Below are 23,033 nucleotides of genomic sequence, written 5' to 3'. Positions count from 1 at the left end.
AGAGACAGAGGCCTAAAGGAAAAAATAATTTTCTCACACCAACGCATCCGAAGTGTGCTCCTAGCTACAGTGTCATACCAAGAAGCAGCTCACCAAAAGCTGAAACTAAACACAATTGGAGGAGCATACATAAAAGAGACAGTTTCGTGTCGCTCAGCGACTGAGAGACACGAAACTGTCTCTTTTAAACTGCAATATCCCCCAACGTGGCACCTGGCAATGATGGCAGAGACAGAGCAGTATCTTACAAAAGCTTGAATATTCCTGTCAACCCTTCTCAACCAACCTATTGCCATTGTCTATACTCTTGAATATAACCATAAGCTGTCTGCCTTTATATATATAAGCTGTGAGGGAGCATCAGCTGAATGATTGTGTTTTGTAGCCTTAGAGGGAATGCCTCTTCTCTGCTGTGGCTTTAAGTGTAGTCTGCCTGCAAAACAAACACCTGCCTGATTCTGCACAACATCTGGTATGTTAGCTGCAGGATTTCTGAACAAATCAGGATGCACATGTTGCACATTCTGACAGACATTTTATTACATTTTTTATGTTTCACTGGTTTAAGTTCTTTTTTCTGACAGTACTGCCTTCGCATTGCTCATAGTTTTCTGTATTTTTGTCATTAGACAACTTGTGGTGTATGCCTTTTAATGATCACAGATGGAGTTGTCTTGCTAACAGCCTGAAATACCTCCCCTGTGTGCAGATGGTTTCTATGTGACATGGGGGGCCTCTGAAGGAGCTGTAATGGCTCCAGGCCAGCCTCTACCTCCTCATGGTAAACAACTGGGATGCTTGGATTCTGCTGACCTGAAACAAGTTATACAGAAGGTACACAGTGAGGAACTGTTGTCTGCTGTGTTATGTGTGTGCTCAGGCTTGTTGGATGAAGGTGTTTTTGACATAGAAAAAAGGCTTTTCTGCATGATTCAAAGTATTGCTCTCTACATTTTATAGATGAATAGATGTGAATATTTGTGCGTCTTGTATCTGCTGCCGCAGCTTTTATTTTCCTGTCTCATTCATTTGGTTGTGTTTCTTTGTTTTCCCTTTTCATTTGTATTTGTCAGAGTGTCTGTTGGGCATTTCCTCACCTGTGTGTTCCTTCCGTTTCTTCATCCAGGGAGTCGTGCTGTACAGCCGCGATAACAGGGAGCTGGATCTTCTCCTGTTCTGGGAAGTGTGTGACTTTGTGTCCAGGGTGGATCGTGTGCTGAGCCGACCCGGTGGCTCTCTGCTCCTGGCTGGCCGGAGCGGAGTTGGTCGGCACACAGCCACGTGCCTGGTGTCACACATGCATGGATACACATTGTTCACACCCAAAATCTCCCGGGGTTACACCCTAAAGCACTTCAGCAATGATCTCAAGACGGTTAGAGGGGATTTTCTTTTCTATCAGTTCACATTGTGTCAAGTTCAACACTTACAGATTTAAAGGCACGTTTACAGATTTAAATTGAGGAATGATTTATTGAATGGCTCCTGTAGGTAGTATTTAAAGCTTAAACACAGGGAATTCACCAAACGATCTTTAGTATACCTGTGATGTGTCGTGGATATGTGTGTATCAAATGTAGGTGTACTGTTTGTGTAGGTGATGCAGCTGGCTGGTCTGGAGGGCCAACAGGTTGTTCTACTGCTGGAAGATTATCAGTTTGTTCACCCAGCTTTCTTAGAGATGGTCAACAGTCTGCTGTCATCAGGTTTGTATCACATTTGTTTTTTATTACTTTTTTAAAGCATAAATTGAATTCTTTCAGAAGTTTAGGTACATTTTCTAATTTGGGGATTTTTTTTTTGCTTTCCTGAAAAGAGTTAAAGGGATGATTGATAACTTTCCAAGGTCTGTACGCTAAACATGTAACAGTAGCTATGAGATGGTTAGCTTTTCTTAAATCTCTCCTCTGGTACCTGGTGATGTCAAGACTCCAGTGAGCACATTTAATTTTGGCTGACCTCCGGGGTCAGCCCTAGACACGGGTCTGACTGACTGAGTGAGTGAGGGTACTTTCAGAGCCGTAGAGAGAGTTGCAAAATCGCAATGGCGGATCATGGAGCATATTGGACCTCCACTGACGCGACTCTATATGGCTCTGGATACTTTGTTCGGAGAGTAGGCGGGGCTGCTCCTCCACTGCTCGTCCGCTACCCTCACCTACGTCCACAAAAGTGCACATTGACCTAATGCAGTCAGCCACATACTAGGTTTTGACCTAGTCTTGTTCAAAGTAAATCAATCAGACTTAAGTTGTATAGCACTTTTCATACATGTAACAATGTAGCACAAAGTGCTTTACATAGACGGAACATAAATAAAAACAAAATCAGCATCCCCACCTCCCAATTCATGCACAAGGCAAAATAAAAACATGCTGTATATAGAAGGCTCAATAAAAACATGAACTGGCGAAGCTGAGGAGATACTATCATGAATTCATAATGAGGAAACACTGGGAGGTAGGATTAAAATGTTAAGACTCAAAATAGCAAAATAAGATGGAGAACATAAATAAGACAATAAAAGATTAGAAGGTTATCCATAAAAATAAATTAGAATAAAGTAATGAAACACTAAATAAGAACACTAAACAAATATATGATTCACTAAAACAGACTGTCACGCTTCTGGATGACAGGCAGTGTGAGTGAGACAAAAAAAGGATTCAAAACCAGGTTGACGATTTACCAGTTGAGGTGTAGATTTATTCAAGCCATCCAGACAAGCAAAAAAAAAATCATTATCAATAAAATATCAAACATCATCATTAAGTGTCCTCTGTAGAGACAAAAGAAATGGAGGTTATTCAAACAGAAAACACAGGCTCTCCTCATAGCCCTCACCTCCAAACTGACACATCAATCCAACAGTTGAGTTCACACACCTTTTATACTTTGCTTTTAGGCCAATCACAGGTGACCTCTGTAATCAGTGCCATCTTGACCACAGGTGAACTTAATCTCACCTCTCCAGGAGTTGATTACACTTAAGCATAAGTGAACAAAGGAAAAATACTGAACTCAAAAGCGCAAGCGGCCATTTTAAAAGGAATAAATAATGAAAACACCGCATTTTATCATAAATTCAAACAGAAAATAAAAGAAATCATGAAGTTTAATTCACACATATTTAACAATTATTATGTACAATTGACAGAAATTACAAATGAGGAATGTACACCTTCCTCATAATCAAAACAAATCTATCATTTTGCGGGTCTGCACACTTTATAACACAGACTAAGATGCAAAAGAGAAAAATAAGTTGATAAATATAGTTAAATCAAGTGAAATTCAGTTAAAAGCCAGACTAAAAAGGTAGGTCTTTAGTTTTGCTTTTAAAAAAGTTTCAAATATTCCATTCCAAGTTGCGGCGTCGGTTTAGCTCAGTCGTTAAGTCACATGTCCAGTACACAGAGGCTACAGACGATGTGGCGGCCCCGGGTTTGACATATAAAGCTGTCAAGTTTTGTCACGGTTATGATTTAAACAAAAAGGTGAGGACCCAGATGCAGACTTAGATGCTTAGATTTAATAAACAAAAGACAAAAAGGAAAATCAAAAGAAACAGCAAAAAAACTTACAAACAAAACCAGGAACAGGGTAATCCAAGGAACACTAGGAAATCAGGGGAGGCATGAAGATAATCCAGAGTAAGGGACATAGACAAAACTCCAGAGATGGACGACATAGACTCATGTACGATGGATCACAACGAACTAGCACAGGGACAAGGGAAGACAAAGACTAAATACACTGGGGAGGTGAAACTAATCGGACACAGGTGAGACCATCAAGGGAGCAGGTGAAAACAATAAGGGCAGGGCACATAATCAAACAGGCGGGAAAACACACAAAGGCAGGAAGTAAAACAAGACAAAACATACATAGGGCAAGAACTACAAAATAAAACAGGAAACACTAAAAACAAAACTCAGGACTGTGAAAGCAGAACTCAAACAGAAAATCTCTAGACAATGAAACACAAATGAATTACATAACTAAACAAGACTAAATCAAGACAAGAACACAATATATTAAATACAAAATTAAACAATAAGAACTCATGACAAGTTTAAGCAAAAGAAATAAGTAAAAAAAATTAAGTAAGTAAGAGGTTTGTATACTATTTGTGTGCATTAAATCCTTTAAGTAATAAACACATCACTATTGCAGCCCAAGCCCAGAGTGTACTGTACTTGCATTTGAATATGAACCATGCTCTGTAACAAATACTATGCAGTAAACGTTTCATAGTTTTCATAGCTTAATGTGAATGTATCTTAGCCATACTGTGTTTCAGATGGTAGTATGTATCTTTGTTTGTGTCATGTTTTAGGTGAGGTCCCAGGTCTGTACACCCCAGAAGAACTGGAGCCTCTCCTCTCCCCTCTCAAAGATGCTGCTTCTCAGGATGGATTCACTGGACCACTTTATAACTACTTTTCCTATAGTCAGTATTGTATATTTGTTGACAGCACATTCTCTCTGTCTGTCTGTATTTCCTTTCTTTGATCTTTTCCCATCTATGTCCACTACACGTGTCATTTCTTTCCTCTGATTGTTCTCTCTGTTCTCTCCTGTGATTCAGACTATTGCTGCGTTTCCCTGCTGTGCAGTGATGAGTGCACTGTAAAAATGTTGCAGTGTCACTGAGGTTAATGTTGCTGCTTGGAAATGAAATCAATCGCTTGTTTATTGTCAAAATAAACCAACTAAAGAGCTCGCTGCTCACCTTCAATATCCCACTCTGTCAGGAAACTACAAGCTAAAAGGGAAAATATCTGTGACACAAAAACTAGTGCCTGCTGTCCCACTGCTCCCTCCTGTCTCTGTTTCCCTCTAATTACCTGTGTCTATTGTGAATAACACCTCCACTATTTTTATTCCCCAACTCTTATGCTACATGTTGTGTGCCAAACCTCTAAAGGAATCCAGCAGAACCTCCACATTGTTCTGATCATGGACTGCTCCAACTCTAACTTTACAATCAACTGTGAGAGTAACCCCGCTTTCTACCGCAAGTGTTCAGTCCAGTGGATGGAAGGATGGTCTGAAAGTAGCATGAAGAAGGTTAGTGAAGTAGCAGGAGGAGGAAGATAAGATGTATAGTACCAAGATTTGAAAACAGATATTAAATGAGCAATTGCTGATAAAGTTTACTCAAGTATGTACCATAAAAATGGTGGTTAAATGTGCTCAGTAAAGAGATTCACATATACCAAGAAACACTGAAAGACAGACTGCTGTGTGCAAGAATCAGACCGATTTTCTGGCATTCTAATAGTTGACATAAAGTCGTTTTTTTTAATCCATGCATGAATGCCTGTTCCCGTTAGATTCCTGAGCTGCTGCTGGCAAAGACAGAAGGAGGAGGGGAGGAGAATGAAAGAGACATAGCAGCAAAGGGGAAAAGCACAGGTAGGACCACATGATCAGATAAAAGTCCATACTTAATGAGAAAATGACCTATTTAAATAAATAACTATTTGAAATCTATTGTTATTATTTTGGGTGTGTTTTATGTTATGAATTTGACCTCCTAAATTCAAACCAGTTTGTGCTCAGGAGCCTTTTCATCCTTTGCTCCCAGCAGGTTCTGCCCAGGGAGACCTGTGCCGCTTGTTCCTGATGGTCCATGAGTCATGTAGAGAACGTGGCGCAACACCCAGCCAGTACATGGCCTTTCTGCATGTTTACACTGCATTGTACAGCCGGAAGCAGAGCCAGCTCACAACGAGACAACAGCATCTGCAGGTACAATATCAGCTATGGTACAAGGTCCATATAAATGACTGTTTTTTGTCATTGAATTGATGCCAAAATAGCCCCTGTGATAGGCGCTGCCATCTTGCACTGTTGACGTCTTTTGGAGCCAGAGTCTGCACAGTAGAGATCGGCGGGTGACGCCACCGTAGCCATTTGCGCTAACCAAAACACAAACTTAACTTACCGAAAAAACAGCAAAGATCCCGCACACCGGCGTGCTTAACAGCAAAACAACTTCTTGTGTTGGTCTGAAGCAGACGTTCCCAGATTTGTGAACTTCCATGACTGTAGTGATTGTTTTAGTTACGCTTCCTCTCGCCGTTCCTCCTCTACTCTGCTAATCCAAAAGAGATCGGCTGCAGGAGCTGTATTTGTCAACAGAGCTGTCAATCATCCTTTTTAGAGCATCAAATAACTGATTAAAAATAATAATAAATAAATATAAACTTGTCCGAAAAATTAACACTCGGACGTAAATCAGCATGATAAGAACTAACTATAATGACAGAAATGTATTTTGGCATGTGTTTTCATTTTATAGTTTGACTCATGTCCCATCTCTTAACATGGAGGAGGTGGTCTTTTTGACCTATACTGCAGCCAGTCAGCAGGGGGCGCTCAACATGTTTTGGCTTCACCTTTAGGGAGCTCCATATCCATCAACAAAAGTACACACAGTATAAACGAGACAATATGAATACAATGTTAGCTAAAGTAAATAATAATATGCACAGCATGTGACTAACGTTTTACCAAATAAAAATACAAACAAACAAATCAATGACCTCGTTGGCTGCATGCTACAAATGGGAGAATATTGTGAGGTGTCAAGTATAAACTTTTAGCGGAGCATTGAAGTCCATGCTTGCTGCTTGCTTGCAGGTGATGAATCTTACTCACGTGAGGGCAGCCCAGCAAGACTTGAAAACTTGAAGACTTGTAACTTCAAAATAAAAGCACCACTACTCGTACTAAACAAAATAATAAATAATAAATAACAATGAATGTGTAATAATACCAAATTAAATACCAACCCAAATAAATTCTCAGTTTTTACATGAAAAATGTGAACAGTGCAATGACAACAATTACAGATAAGGTAAGTAGAAGTAACAAAAAAAGAACTTGGCAAACAATAGCAGGAGCTTATGAATTTAAACAAATTTTACCAGAGTGTTGAGACATTTTTCTCTGACTTAATACTTTTGACTTGTCTGCAGGCCGGTGTCTCCAAGCTGAACGAAGCTAAAGCGTTAGTGGATGAGCTGAAGAGGCGGGCTGCGGAGCAGAGTGCGCTGCTGAAGACTAAACAACAGGAGGCAGATTCTGCCCTGCAGGAAATCACCACCTCCATGCAGGTGTGTGTGTGTCTTGTGTGCGTGCATGTTTGTGCCTGTGTGTTTGTTAGTGTGTGTAACTTTGACTCTCAGTGGCAGGCTGGTCAGAGGTCCTGCAGGGTTTCATGTCTCCTCCAAGTTCTGGCTGTCCTCCTCTCAACTCTCACTGTGGCCCTCGTCCCTGCTAGCTCTCTTCTCTTCTGTAAACTTTCTCTTCTAGTGTGTTATCTTGTCTTTGCTTCTCTCTCCTTCACAGCTCCCCTCTTCATCTGCATTGTATTATACAAGCAACTTTTTCTAGATTTCTCATGGCTGTTTCTCCCCTGCTGTGACGACACTGTTTATTTAGTTTTTGTGGGAATGCACATTTGTTTGTTCAGTCAGTTTCCCTTTAGTATTTTCTGTCTCTTGATATCCACGTTTCCAATTCCTCCTGCCGACTCTGTCTGGAGGATGGATGGATAGATGTAAGCAGGGAAAAGGAAGCTGAACCTTGTTCATTAGTTACGATGTCCTTCTGTCTGTCTCTCTGTGGGGAATCTGCTCTTTGAGTGAGATGGAAGGAAAGAGGGAGAGAGAAGAAACAAGGAACTGGAGAATGAAAAAACTGTCAGTCGAGTCAGTTTGCAGAGTGATAATTAATGACTAGACTCATTGCTTTGGGCTGTAGTGGCTTTGTCTCCTGTAGAGATGGACGCAGCAGGGACGCAAAAAAGGGAGGAGGACGGGGACGAAGAGATGCAGATTTGAAACAAACTAGGTGGAAGAGCGATAGACGCTTGGGGAAGATGGGAACATCCAGTGGAAAAGGGAGTAAAATTAGATTTAGAGAGAGAATAAGAGAGTCAAGACCTGACAAGGGGAGAATTGGAGGGATGGGAAAACAATCAATAAAAATTTTGCATTCAAAAGTTTAGCCTTTCTCCCATTTCCCTTAAATCACTCTGTCTCATCTGAATGTCACTAAACTAAATATATCATCTTTACTCTGCTGAGGACTGGGGCTGTATGTCTGATGCATCAGAATTGAAGCACTGAAAACTAATTTTCATTTTAAAAGGTTTAATTTGTAATATCTCTGGGCCAGGGATAGAGTTTTCTTGTTGAATCACAAGTTGAAGGCAGTGCACTGTATGTCACAATCATCTGAAATGTTTTGAAGGCTGTATTTTCAAACCAACATTAAACTCATCACACAATCTCTTTGCTTACACAGAACGCCAGTGACCAGAAGACAGAAATGGAAAAGATCAAAGGGAAGATGGCTCATGAAGTCTCCAAGATTGAAGAGAGAAAATCCAAAATAGATGACGAGCTGAAGGAAGTGCAGGCAAGTTGTCAATGTAACTGTCAATACGCATACATGCATCCATGCTTTGCATCCCAGCTGTGTTTATTCATCCTTTATCTGTCCCTCTTCTTCCCTCACTCTTCTTACCATCCCTGCCCTCTAGCCTTTGGTAGATGAAGCAAAGCGTGCAGTTGGAAACATCAAGCCTGAAGCTCTGTCTGAGATCCGCTCCCTCCGCATGCCCCCTGATGTCATCAGAGACATCCTGGAGGGGGTGCTGAGGCTGATGGGCATCTTCGACACGTCCTGGGTCAGCATGAAGAGGTGAGACGGGGGAAGAGATTGGAAGAATGTGGATGAACAGGCAAAGTCGATAATGAAGCATGAACGTATAGATGAAGAGAAAGTTACCTCGTTAGTAGGAATTAAATTGACAAGAATCTTCAACACCTTTTTTGGTAACACAAAAGTGTTGTGAGAAGGTGAAAGGTTGTTAAGGGATGCACGGCAACAGTAGAAAAAATGGAGGAAAGGTTTGACACCATAGATGTCAAATGTATTCGGCTCCCTAAAAGTGAAGCCAAAACATTTCGAGCGCCCCCTGCTGACTGGCGGCAGTATAGGTCATATAGCCCGCCTCCTTCATGTTAACAGATGGGACATGAGTCAAACTATAAAATGAAAATACATGTCAAATACATTTTTCTCAAACATGGTTTCTGTCATTATAGTTAGTTCTTATCATGCTGATTTACGTCCAAGTAAACAAGTTTATTTTTAATTAGTTATTTGAAGCTGTAAAAAGAATGATTGACAGCTCTGTAAACAAATACGCCTCCTACAGACGATCTGTTCTGGATTAGCAGAGTAGAGGAGGATCGGTGAGAGGAAACGTAACTAAAACAATCACTACAGACATTGAAGTTTACATATCTGTGAATGTCTGCTTCAGACCAACGCAAGAAGCTGTTCTGCTGGCGTGTGGGATCCTTGCTGTTTTTTCAGTAAGTTAAGTGTGTGTTTTGGTTAGTGGAAGTGGCTACGGTGGCTCCACCCGCCCATCTCTACTGTGTAGCTCTGGCTCCAAATAATCACCATCGCAAGATGGCAGCTTCCGTCACGGGGGCTATTTTGGCATCAATTCCGTACAATGAGAGCAGATGTAGATGTGTTATCCATCTATATATATACACGGTCATTGTTTGACATAGCCAGTTGTGAGATCCTTGGTTAAAATGAAGACATTTAATAGCCTTAGTTCTACCTTTTGGACATTGGTATTTTTCCTACTCTACTCATATGATCAGAAAAAAATAAAAGTAAACCAAAAAAAATAAGTTGTGTAATACTTAAAAATAAAAGGTTTGCTGCCTCATGTCTGTGTAATTCTTTTATGTTTTAATGTTAATTTAAATGAGCTTTTGGAACAATCCACTCATCTGTCCGTGGGCACCTTTAGAGGGGATCAGACAGACAAAGGATTCTGCCCTGCTAATGAGTCGTCTTAATTGGGTCAACCAACTTCACTCCGACCGCTGGAAGTAACAAAGAGAGAGAGTCAATGTGGTTTGTGTGAGAGATTGAGAGACAGAGAGAGGGGGGTAGGCAAAGATATGAGGAATAAAGAGGGTAAGTTACAACTGTTTTCGCTTAATTAGAGATGAAAAAAAACATAATCCTTGTCATTTAAGGCTTAAATCCTTTTTTTCTGAGTGAAAATGCTTTTTTTGTCTTTCTTGAACAACATCTTTTCTGTGTGTGTATCTTTTTGCTGCTGTATTTGTTACCTACACATGTCCAATCCTCTCTCAGTCGTCTTTTTTTCCCCTTTTTTCTGTAGCTTTCTGGCTAAGCGTGGTGTGAGGGAGGACATTGCTACATTTGAGGCCAGGAACATCACCCCTGAGATTCGCCAGAGTGTGGAGGAGCTGCTCAACAGGAACAAGGCCTCCTTTGATCCCAAGGTCAGCTAAACACAACCCCCCCCCACCTTTATGTTGTTGGCTGAAGATGGCATTAATGCTGTTGCTGTTACTGAGTTGTTTTTTGACTTGTGATGCTGTTGTTACGGTCAGAATGCAAAGCGTGCAAGTGCAGCAGCTGCTCCTCTGGCTGCCTGGGTCAAAGCCAACGTCCAATACTCCCACGTCATGGAGAAGATCGAGCCACTGGAGAGAGAGCAGGCCGGACTTCTGGAGTAGGAATACACACACACAAACCAGAAAACACCTGAGGATGAGTTAGATTAATGTCCGCAATGCAACCACACACCTGGTCATGAGCTATATGCATAAATAAGTTACGGCTTTTGGAAACATTTTCATATTTTTGCCTTTAATGAAGAGATTTCATGCTTGTCAGTGAGCTTGTGGTCTAAGAGCTCTTACTGATCTCTTACACACAAGGATTCACACACTTAATGATACACATAGACAAATTCCTCCTGAAATACAAAGCCACCTGAGATACCCTTTTGTAATGTTTTACATTTGTGTGTCCAGAAACCTCAGGAAAACGGAAAGTAGGAAGAACAAACTGGAGGACCAGCTCAACTCTGTTGGAGCCAAAGTCAACGAGTTGAAAGAGAAGTATGCTCCTTTCACTTAACTATCTATTCTTCCAGCCCTTGATCAATCCATTTCTTCTGTATTTCACCTGTTAAAGTTGTGATCTCAAAGACCTCAGTTTCATTTACTTTGGCGGCACATATGGCGATAAATGGTAAATGTGGAAGCACACTTCCCTGATATCCAAACAGTGTTGCATGTGTGACGTCCACGGTTGGCTCTGGTGGTAACTCTTAATTCTCCTCGCTGACGGTCGCTTTCCTTTTCAGACTGTTTGCCTTCATCTGAGCGTCGACTTTTGTTTCCTTCTCTTTGGATTTTCACTTATTTTTGAAGTTGGATCTGTAGTCATCGATCCTTTCTTTGTTTGTTAAACCATAGTAGATTACTGTTTACTCGCAATTCTTGCAGAGACCGGAAAAGCAGCCGCTTTGCTCTGCCTACCCTCTCTGGCAGAGCAACCACTGCTGGCTGTTGGAAAACGCGTCACTAACTGGGCACCGCTTGTGATTTTTCCTGCGAAAGTCGCCACAGACACCCAGTCCATAATTCTGCAAATGCAAAGGCTTTCATCAGTGGGCCATAGGCTCAATCACCATTGTGTTACCTCATTCAGTGATAGATAGTGACTTAAGAGACATTTATTTAAATGAAAATCTTCAAGATTATCACTTTAAAACAGTCACATTTGATTTCAAGCTACAATCTAAAGCAGCTACGACCGGAAATAATGCAGTTTTGACAAAGCTTCCAGTGCTTACTCCACTAGCAGGCTAACAAAAGCATTCTGAAAAGAAAGAAAAACACATTTTGTATTTTTGTTGCCCATTCATTCACTGCCATGAAGCATCCCACCTTCTCTGTTACTGTATTATATAAACAATGATACAAAGAATCTATAATGCCTTAAGGGCAGGTCTTTTCCACTGTGTTTTAAATTGGCTGCAAACGATCCAATCTCACTGCTTTAAGATCAGAGTTCAACAATGACGAACTTCACACTGTGAGTTAAGCTGAGCCCTTTTACTCTCTGCGGTGCCCTTTCCTCCAACATCTTTAACCTTTCTTTCTCCAACCATTCGTCATCCCATTTATCTTCCTATTTATCCCTCTGCGTACAGTTATTTATAAGCTGTGTGATTTAAACTGATTTCTTACTTACGCCGGCCATTTCTTAGCTCGCCTCTCACTCCTTTCTCTCTTCAGGCCTTGCCTCACCTCCACTCACCTTGCCTTCCCTCACTTTATTGAATGTTCAGTTCCATGGCATTGAGGCAGCTACAAATGTATTATACATCAATTTAATTATGACATATACTAATTCTATTTTATTTATATCTCTCCTTACTCTGTCCTCAGGTTTCAGTGTCACACAACAGAGGCAGCCAAGTTAGAGGCAGAGGTGACCAAAGCTCAGGACACGATCACTGCTGCCCAGCAGCTCATATCTCAACTGGATGGTGAACATACACGGTGGAACGCACAGGTAGTTTGATAAATGACTGTTATGATGTGTGTATTGGTGTGGGAGGTTAGACACATTTACTAAGAAAGGGGCTCATTTACCATGTAAGAGCAACAGGAGGCGTGTGTGTGTGCACATGATTGCGAGTGAGTGTGTGTGACAGGGGGATGTATCCCGCTGTCTTGAGTCCCTTCTGGCTGTTTTTACTCCTCTCTACAGCATCTGTCTGCACCTTAATTAAAACACTCAATCTCTTACTGACACACACACTCGTGCACACACTCCGCCTCTGACACACTGCCTCCCTAAAGGCCCAAACCAAAGAGCCAGTTTACTCTCTACTCACGTATTTCCATACACTCACACATAGGCAGGTGCAGATACGCACACACTTCATCCCTTACTCTTTTGCATACTATGTACAAGCTGTGTGTATGTCTGTTAATGCTTCTTAGTTGATTCAGTGTTTAAAATGAAGGGAGGAACAGAGAGAGAGGAGTCACAACTACATATTAATAGCAGAAATAGATACTTCTAATGTGGCATAGAGTGTGGTAGCATGGTTAACAGGAATAACACAGTACACCAGAGACTACATGCTCTTGAAAACCTGAAATCAGCCTGAGAGATGTGGGCCTTCCTCTGATTCCTACCAATCCACGCTGTTCCCTTCGCTTCCTCTTTTCCCCCTAATCACCTACCTGTCTGTCTTCCCCCCTTGCTCCTCTGTCTTGTCTGTTCTTTTCACTCCGTGTCTCTCATCCTTTCAGATGTCTGAGATAAAGAATGAATTGGACACGCTCCCTCTGAGGACCATGCTTGCTGCAGCCTTCATCACCTATCTGTCTGCAGCTTCTGAAGACCGTAGAAGACACTGTCTGGAGACTTGGATGGCTCAATCTGGACTGCAGAGTAAATATATTACTATTAATTCTTCAAGCCCACTCTAGCACAAGTGTATGGCAAGTCCTGTACTGAACAGCCTACGCAAACTCACCACTACCCACACATGGTATCAAACACTGTGTTGATACATAGACAAACAACATTTGCAAGCTCCTTGGTCTACTAAATATTAGTGCCTGCAATGTCTACAGTTAACACCAAAGTAACTTCCTTCTTCAAGGTCATGTTCACCTTAATCTCTATTTACAGATTCTACATAAAAATGTAGAATATGCAGGCAGGGACGTGGATAATTAGTACGAGAAGTGTTCTGGTTTCCGTTTGTAGTACGCTTGTAGTCCGTGTAGTATTGACCAATCCCGTATCAGCAGGCTGGGGCGTATGCAGGCAAAACAGTCTGCGTGGAGAGCAAAAGCAGGCAGAACTTAATCCACCATAATGACATCCCGGCTGCCATCAGTGGTCATCTGACAACAATTTAGCTTCTTATTAATCTCTATAAACAGACATGTGCATTTAAGTTCAGCTAACAATCCGTTCTAGATCTAAAATTCAACTTGAGACAAATTCCCTAACTGCTGTGTCACAAAAGCCGTTTTTCCCCGACTTCCTCGAATGCATCAGAGAAGATCGATTTGACCTCTTTTTAAAATTTTTACAAATCTGCATTATGATGTTGAAATTTTGGCAAACTTGAGACTTGTTAATTGCAAGTATAGCGGTTAATTTTTCCAGTTCATACTGCTGTACTTAGTCAGAGTGCAGCCTCAGTGTAACCTACTATTTACAGTGAAACTGAGGCTCACCACAAACAAATGAACAGGCGCTTTTCCGGGGGATTTAATTAACAATGGAATGACGAAATGAGGGGGCGAAATTCACTTCACTTTTGAACATATGGTCGTTTCTCGAGTTGCTAACTGGACTGGAAACAACTGCAGCACACCGAAAAGGAAGTCTTGGCTGGAAGTTTATCGCTTAGTGATGGTTGGATGCCATGCATAATTATCTTAATTTATGTGGTCTTCTGTCCAGATATATATGTTCATTCCACACAAGTGAACCAGTATGATCTATGTAAAGTCTCCCTCAGCACTGATTATTCTCTTAGTAATAACTGACCGTATAATTCTGCTTTGAAAACAATTTCCTAGAGGGCTATTTATATGCATGTAAATCCCAAACGGCTCAGTCTTGCGTTTGACCCACCATGGCCATTTTAAAGTTGGTTGTCAAGATTAGTGAGTAACCCTAGTGTTGTGTAAATTGTCAAGGCACGACTGTTGATTTGGAACTTGCTGTCAAATGGCTGTTGGAGTATCAACTCACTGCAGTATCTAAAGTTTAATAAAAATGCTAACACAAATATCTAATGTTTGCTTTAGAGTTTGACTTGCGGTCCTTCCTGTGCTCGGAGAGTGAGCAGCTGATCTGGAAGAGTCAGGGGCTGCCGTCTGATGACCTCTCCATGGAGAACGCACTTGTGATACTCCAGGTAAGACATCCATTGCTAGGTTACAAATCTCCTTTGACACAGAAGGATCTATGTCATTAATGCAGTGTAATCACCAATTTCTTTCTTATTCTCTTGGTGTTTTTTTGTAGATAAAGTTCTAACAATGCTGTTTTTATTGAGGTTAATAGTATGGGTCTAATAGGCATTTAATCACAATATAACCACAGAGTCAGTACTCACAATCATATCAAACATTCTGCCCATGTTTGCATTTCATCTGTCCTCCATTTGTTTGTATTGAGTTTGTGTGTTTTATTTTATCATTGCTGCCTTCAGATCAATGCTCTCAAGTTACGGGTAAGAAGTTGTTTCCCAATTCATCCCTATAGCCGACATTTAGTCTAGTGTAGCTGCTCTGTTTCTTTCACTGTCTGTGTTTGTCTCCCTCAGACGTGTTTATGTGTGTGTGTGTGTGTGTGTGTGTGTGTGTGAGTGTCTATAGGAAAAATAACTTAAGTAAAATAACTAAATGTATACACTGAGTTACCTGCTTACTTTAAATAGGATACACGTGCAGATGTCCATGGCACACACACACAAAAGACACAGTGTCCAGGGTTACTTCTATCAGGAGGCCGAGTAAGAAAAGGCTGCAGGAATAAAGCAGACAAATACACAGGTTTAGGGTGGTGTGAGAAAGTGAATCCTTAAGCAAGAGACCATGAAATAGAAAAGCACAGGATGAAAGGAGGTTTGTGGACTTCATTCCTTTGCCTGGCATAGGAGTGACGTTGGGTCGATAAGCAAGACAGCAGTGAGGCAGGACTGAACTCACACGCACAAACACACATCCTTTCCCTCAGTAACTGATCCTCCTCACAAGTGAAACTATCCCAAAACAACATAACCTGAAACGCAGTTCTTTATCATTGTTCTATACTCAGAGTGTTGCCTGCCCGTTCCTGATCGACCCGTCATCCAGAGCTACAGAGTGGCTACGAACACATCTCATGCAGAGCAGACTGGAGGTTATCAACCAACAGGTAAGCACAATCACAATCACACACACATGTAAGTCTTAAAGAACAACAGACATCATAAACTGTTCTGTTGCATTTACAATCTGATTTCCACACACATGCACACTGGTGATATGTTTTGTTCATATCATTCAACAGATCAGTTCATCTTTTATCTCTACAGGAGTCTGTAAAGCAATTGCATTCAAGCGTTTCATTAGACATTCATGGTTGATCTTTTTTCTTATGAATCTAAGTACATTTTAAGTCCATTAGTGTCCCCTTATCACGTATTTGCAACCTTTATCTTTTTCCTTATTTTATCCACTTTTATCATTTTCACAAATGATACGGTAACATTGATTAATGTTGCAGTGTATTACTTATAACTTACTAAAGACTGCTAAGTAATTTCAATATTAGTGTCCTTATTGTTAATTTAGAATTTGCAGCATGGTGCTTTTAAGAAGATTGAATATCTCCTTTTTATTCCGTGCTCCTACTCCTTAATAAGGGCGCTGAAATCACTACTGTTATCACAGCTCGGTCTACAAGGCAATGGACTGCTGTTAAAGTGGAGGTGTTAAATTAATTTATGTTAAATAAAATGTATTAAGTTATATAATAACATTTTTCTATCTTTATTGTCATATAGTAAATAAAATGTAGAGGGCTTACAATTTTTATTGTGCTAGTGTACTTTCTAGACAAAGTTAGTTCTCTTAGTGATCCACTTGTAGATGCTTCTTTTGGTCTATCTTGATTTTGGACATTTGGGTTATTAGATAACTGACCTGAACATGGAGGCGAGATACACACATGGTACACTGAGCTAAATGACCTTTAGTGTGTTCCTTAATTGCGTGTGTCTATCTGTGTGTCTCCATAGGATAGTAACTTCATGACATCCCTGGAACTGGCAGTCAGATTTGGAAAAACACTTATCATCCAAGAGATGGATGGAGTGGAACCTGTGCTGTACCCGCTGCTGAGGAGGGACCTCATAGCACAGGGTATGCACACACTCACATACACTGTTTTTTTTATAGAATGGGTTTGAGGAAAAAATAACCATCATAAGTCTTTTGAGTGTTCACCAACCACTGGTTGTTGGCTTAAATGGGCAGTACTCACCTCTCTCCCACTCCTCTCACCTCATCTTCATGTGTCAATTTCCATTTTTCGTAAACACACATGTATTATTTATATATATATATATGTGTGTGTGTGTGTGTGTTATGAAAGTGCTGAACAAAAGTCATTTGCATCTTAAAAACATGAAGCAGTCTTTCCAGTATTATTTTAAGACACGATTTTAATTATATTTAGTATAACCTTTCTCAGGAGCCGCAAGATAGTACGAGGGTTGTACTGTAACCTCTACCTCTACCTCTATCGACCAGCAATTTGCATATTCTCCCTTTGTCAGTGTGGGTTCTCTCCGGGTACTCTGGACTTTCTCCCACAGTCCAAAGACATGCTTGTTGTGTTTATTGGTGACTGTTAGTTGCCCGTGGGTGTACATGTGAGGAAGAAGGGATGTCTATCTGTATGTGTCAGCCCTGTGATTGACTGGTGACCTGTTCAGAGTGTCAGAGACAGGTCACTGACAGCTGGGATCGGCTCCAGCCCGCTTGCAACCCTTATCAGGATAAATAGTACAGATAATGGATGGGTGATCTTGCTAATCAGAAGTAATCAGAATAATTCAGACAGGGGAATTACTTTGCAGTTATGGAAATTGATTTTTACTATATAAAATCATGTACAGCTTTGGTCATCTTCTTTTAAAGATACGTGCAAAGTTTTCCAATGATATTAAAAAGAGATCCACCAAAATAGTTATTTTCATGCAGCCCTGCCCTTCTAATGTCACTTCTGATATTTTAAGTTTCTCAGCTTAGATAATTACACGCTAGTGACAGCTCTAAACAGGTACTTTAATCATGCAGGCAAAAGTAAACAGAGGTTGGAAACACACCTGTGAATCAGGGTGATTCATAAGTGTATGAATCATCCAGGGAGAGGTGGTTGTCTATTTGCAGCTGAATTGGAAAGAGTGGGGGCAGAGAAAGTGCGAGAAAGGGCAAGTTATCCACTTAAAAGTTGTGTCGAACAGGATGAGAAAAAAAGTCGAGACACAGGCATGGCAGTGCTGCATTGCAGACATCTGGAGGCTGAGAGTAGAGGAGTGATTAAAAGGGTGAAGATAGGATTTATAGTCGCCACTAAATAAAAAAATACAAGCCTGTATGATACAGTATATGTTATTAACAAAGTCTTTCTTTCTGTCCAATTTCCTCACATATGTGCACACAAAGGTCCTAGATATGTGGTTCAGATAGGAGACAAGGTGATTGATTACAATGAGGACTTCCGTCTCTTCATGGCAACACGGAATCCCACCCCTGTTATCCCCCCGGATGCTGTGTCTGTGGTTACAGAGGTCAACTTCACTACCACCAGAGCAGGCTTGCGAGGACAGGTAAGCTCAATCACCTATAGATTTTCTGGCAGTTGGTAGTTTCAATCAAGTTAGTGGTCCAAAAATTCATATGGAACATGTTCTTTTATGGTTGAATAATGCAGGGTATATGGAGAGTATGCACTGACGTTGTAGTCATACTGTATGAGCACTTGTCAACTGGTTTGTGTGTGTTTGTGTTAGCTGCTGGCTTTGACGATCCAGCAGGAAAAGCCAGAGCTGGAGACTGAAAAAACAAGACTACTACAGCAAGAGGAAGATAAGAAGATCCAGCTGGCTCAGCTGGAAGAATCACTGTTAGAGGTATACATACAAACTTAAGCATACACCGTGACAACAAAGTAGAGTGGAGATCTACTTTTGGTTTTCTTGTTATTTTTTTCTCTCTACCTTTAGGAGTGCTTGGAGCGCATGTTGCTGGGACTGCACCCTATACCTCAGTATCATGTGTATTATAGTACCTATACCATTTGCAACTGCAAAAGCAAGACTATATACAAATAGAGCTGCACCTAACGATTATATTTTCGATTAGTTGATTAATGTAACAACTCATTTATTGATTATTCTAAAGATTTTTACTTACTTAAAACGAGTAGGGTGAGCTAATTAAACAACAGGACGTACTACTTCAAAACAGAAATTAACAATTTTTGAGAAGGTGCTACAGAGTCCTACTTCTTACCCTCCCCTCTATTAAAAGATCGAATTTGAGTTTTCCCAACTGGACCTGAACGCATCCCTCCTTTCCTCTCGTTTTAACTTGTGTCATGGAGTGCGCATTGAGTGAGTGGTCGAGCAAGTACGAGAGAGAGCGACAGCGGTGACGGTAAATACGAGTGGAGCAGAGAGAAAGTTAAGCTTATATTTAACACCGTACTGGGGCTTCATTCAAAACGTTCTACCCAGAACATGGCGCCCTAGGAGACCGCTAGCAATAAGTGATAAGATCTGTTTCTGCACGCCATAAATTTACTGTGCTCCAACTCTTAACTCAGCCCTCTTGTTTTTGCGACGCACTGACGCACGTTATACAAAACGATGTATATCCGTAATCGATGGATATGATTACGTTGACGAATCGCCCCAGTCCTATATGCAAATGTAAAGAAAAGCTTCCTTATGCTCTCAGTTACCCATGGACTGCATACAGTGTTGCTTCAAACCCAGTGTTGTTCTATCGAGTTTGTTGTAGACAGAATGAGATAATGTATTCAGACCAAGCAGGATGTGATCTGTCACTGACGTCCCTCCCAGGAGCACTGTCAGATAGAGAGTTTGGACCACTCAGGCAGCATTACTGCTGGGTATTAAACACATGTCTCTGTGGATGTGAAGACTGTCAGCCATCGGCCATGGCATTAGCTTAACCCGAAATGCATACATCCAAATACTTCTTTTCGGACTAGGTTGTTTTTGTACCTGCAGCTAAATTGTTTCCATGCAAATGTGGAATATAATCTTCTGGAAGTTGTCGGATATTTTGAAGGATATTGTCGCAGGCAGGGAGTTAAATTACACACTTGTTGCATTGCCTTTTTTTCTTTTCTTTTTTTTTAAAAGATTTTTTTTTTGGCTTTTTGCCTTGAATAGGCAGGATAGCTGAAGATAGACAGGAAATGTGGGGAGTAGCGAGTGGGGGATGGCACTCACCAAATGAGACCAGGAGTCGAACCTGCGATCAGTGCCTCATGTATATGGGATGCCTTCTCTACCAACTGAGCTAAACCAGTGCCTCAATACTGATGCAAATTTACGTTAATAATCAAACCCTTTTTAGAAAACAGTCCAAGGCAAATTTGAAACACACACGCACACATATAGATAGTGCCAAGACCAGGATGTCAGTGCTTCTGTGGTACTAGACATGTAATTATTTTAGAATTGGAAGAGCATATTTGACTTGACATTTCCATGCTCCGATGCTCTTTCATCTATTTTATGTGAATTTATTTGAATAATTTTTTGTCAGTTAGTTTCAGTTAGTTTCAGAGAATAAAATAATATTCCACAGTACGAAGTGGACAAACCTTTGGCGCTATTCTCAAATGACGACTTTTGTTCTTGCAAATTTGATGAGAACACAGATTTCAGCAAATTGACAGATATGTAACAATGTCTTACTTTTTTATTATCCCCAGAGGGAGGAGAGAAGACGGGCTTTTCTCCTTCCCCTCTTGATGATCAATCGCTCCCTGTCTAAAGCTTGCTTTATCTTGTGTGTGTACCTGTCCGTCCATCTGTCTCTTTCCTGTATCAGACTCTGGCCACAGCTCAGGGTAATATCCTGGAAAACAGGGAGCTGATAGACAGTCTGAACCAGACCAAGGCAAGCAGTGCTCTGATCCAGGAGTCTCTACTGGAATCACACAGGCTGCAGGCGTCCCTGGACCAGGTAACTCAATTTTTTTCCATAGTATATAGTACATTCTTTTTTAAAACTTCTTGATAATTGAAAATATTCAGAATTTAACAAGGTGCTGTATATGTGACATCCTTAACACGTATTTTCAATTTACAATTCAACCTAAGAGAAAATATGCAATTCCCTGCACAAACTGCTAAAAACTTCAGGTTGCTCAGATGCCCAGGCAAGGAGCTATTGCAGGTGCAATACATTTTCTTCCTCTAGGGTGCAGTGCTACACCAGAACTGTCTTTGTACTGTTCTCAGAGTTGATTTTATATACTCACTTCTCCTCTGTTTATGCCTTTCTCATATGCACCTCTCTGTTTTTTTCCCTCACATTTCCTGTCTCATCACACACCATGCTGTCCATCCTCATCTCTCTTCCTCTCACCTTACATCTTGATTGAATAAAACATTTTCTATTCTTCTTTTCTGCGTATCCATTCCCGTATAAATCCCTTTTCCCTGCCATCCCTCCTCCTGTTGGATAAAACATCTGCATTTTTCTTTTTCTGCTGCCTGTTGGTTTATTCTCATCTCCTCCTTTTCTGTCATTTCTGTCCACCTCACTATGGTTTTTATTTTAGGAGCGGGATGCCTACCTGCCTCTTGCAGAGAGCGCCAGCAAGATGTATTTTGTCATCACAGACCTGTCGAGGATCAACAACATGTATCGCTTCAGTCTTGCTTCTTTTCTGCGCCTCTTCCAAAGAGCTCTTCAGGCTAAGAAGGTGACTGCCACACAACTCCATTTTCAACCTTCTGTCCTTAAAACAACAATACAAAACCCCAGATGCAACTCAACTCATATCTTAATCATTTAGAAGATTAACAAAAATTAAAAGTACATTTTCTCACACATTTTGCAAGTGGGGTAACGCATCATGACCTCACACACCTGCACACCTTGGATGAAACTAAGATTTTTCCTGATTGGACATTAAAAGAAAATTATTTTTTCTTTTTTTTTTTTTTAAATCTGAAAGCAAATTCTTTACATTTTATAGGAAACTGTGTTGAGAAGCAATGCCCCTCCCCTATGGTCCATGTTATTGTTGGTTTGCTATTCAATAAAATACCCTGTCACAGCTTATGGGATTATACTGTAGATCTCACTTATGGGGCCATGTCTGCATGTTAACCCAGGAGGAAATGTGGCATAGTATAGACAGCAGCACAGATTCATGGAACATGGTATTTTGGAATATCACTGCTAAGACATTATTCCAAGAGAAAGTTTGCATAATATTTATTTGTCTGGGGGGGTTGGTTTAGTTCACTTGGTAGAGCTACAGTCCTCGACACGCTGATTGCAGGTTCGACTCCCGATCCGCCGATCATTTGGTGCATGTCCACCCCCCACTCTCTACTCTCCGCATTTCCTGTGTCTCTTCAGGTGTCCTATGTAATAAAGGCAAAAGCCAAAAAAAAAATCTTAAAAAAGAATGTATTAGTCAAGTTGCAGAAAAAAATAAATACAGCATAACAGAGAGTGATGGAAAGAGTAAAGTAGATACTAGAATACCTTGACACCTTGAATAGTCCCAATGGTGCAGTCTGTGATGCAGAGTAATTTTTGATAAGACATCGTTTCAGTGTGATGCCAGCTGGTCATGCTAAGATGGTTAAAACTGAATGTTACATGTGGGACTGGACCACAGTATCTGCTTATTTAAATGGCATAAATGAGGCTTAAGGGAAATATGTGTCTCTTTGTGGCAAAGTTAGGTGGAAAAATTGATTAAATAGTGTTGGGACATTTAGACAAGGTCTGTATGGAGTCAAATAAAGGTCAAAAAGATTTTGAGCTCGCAAACTACTGTTTTCCTGCAATTGTATTACACGTTTTGTGTGCATGTAAAAAACATTTGCATGCAAGTATCTACATTTGTGAAAATTTGTCCTCACACATTTAAGTGTGTGACTAGCTGTAGAAACTATTTGTGTGTGTGGACTTAGCTAACCAGCCAATCTGCTTGTCTCCATGTTGTCCTCTGACCTTCCAATCAGAGGAAGCTAACCTGTAAAAACAGGGCGCAACACATTCTAGCGTGCAGGTTCATGGTGGCCGACAACATGTTTATTATTGACAGGAGACAGAATGTGTGTGAGGACAAATTTATTTTACGCATTCACAAATTTAGATACTTGCATGCACATTTTTTTTACACTCACACAAAGCGTGAAAAACAACAACTGGCCGTATTATTTGACTCCATAAGTCTGTATGTTCTATCTAAATAACGCCACCCCAAACTCCCTACTCCAATTTTTATCCAAAAAACTATTCCTGCTATGCTTTATGCATTTAGTTGGCAATAGGTCATAC

General features: G+C 40.7%; 1 protein-coding gene across 3 annotated transcripts in view; it reads left to right on the top strand.

The window, feature by feature from the left end:
* The window catches only part of dync2h1 (dynein cytoplasmic 2 heavy chain 1), a 134,133-nt gene that overhangs the window by 39,233 nt on the left and 71,867 nt on the right, over positions 1-23,033 (top strand). The window contains exons 54-76 of one of the 3 annotated variants that reach the window (XM_069668841.1): positions 710-834; positions 1,127-1,375; positions 1,598-1,706; positions 4,340-4,453; positions 4,931-5,073; positions 5,340-5,421; positions 5,597-5,757; positions 6,990-7,127; positions 8,323-8,436; positions 8,561-8,721; positions 10,238-10,361; positions 10,473-10,594; positions 10,899-10,985; positions 12,324-12,450; positions 13,200-13,341; positions 14,721-14,830; positions 15,128-15,148; positions 15,736-15,834; positions 16,700-16,823; positions 18,132-18,295; positions 18,479-18,598; positions 20,556-20,690; positions 21,292-21,435. In XM_069668841.1, coding sequence (XP_069524942.1) covers positions 710-834; positions 1,127-1,375; positions 1,598-1,706; positions 4,340-4,453; positions 4,931-5,073; positions 5,340-5,421; positions 5,597-5,757; positions 6,990-7,127; positions 8,323-8,436; positions 8,561-8,721; positions 10,238-10,361; positions 10,473-10,594; positions 10,899-10,985; positions 12,324-12,450; positions 13,200-13,341; positions 14,721-14,830; positions 15,128-15,148; positions 15,736-15,834; positions 16,700-16,823; positions 18,132-18,295; positions 18,479-18,598; positions 20,556-20,690; positions 21,292-21,435 — 2,915 coding nt within the window. Of the gene's footprint in view, positions 1-709; positions 835-1,126; positions 1,376-1,597; positions 1,707-4,339; positions 4,454-4,930; positions 5,074-5,339; positions 5,422-5,593; positions 5,758-6,989; positions 7,128-8,322; positions 8,437-8,560; positions 8,722-10,237; positions 10,362-10,472; positions 10,595-10,898; positions 10,986-12,323; positions 12,451-13,199; positions 13,342-14,720; positions 14,831-15,127; positions 15,149-15,542; positions 15,564-15,735; positions 15,835-16,699; positions 16,824-18,131; positions 18,296-18,478; positions 18,599-20,555; positions 20,691-21,291; positions 21,436-23,033 lie in introns of all 3 variants that reach the window. The other 2 variants (XM_069668840.1, XM_069668839.1) reach the window with 2 other exon arrangements.

This window comes from Semicossyphus pulcher, unplaced genomic scaffold, assembly GCF_022749685.1.
Source record: "Semicossyphus pulcher isolate SPU_LCO1_2020_fin unplaced genomic scaffold, fSemPul1.0.p SCAF_19, whole genome shotgun sequence".
NCBI classification, from domain to species: Eukaryota; Metazoa; Chordata; class Actinopteri; order Labriformes; family Labridae; genus Semicossyphus; species Semicossyphus pulcher.
Note: the sequence above shows the minus strand (reverse complement) of the source record. Positions and strands in the feature narration are given on the sequence as shown.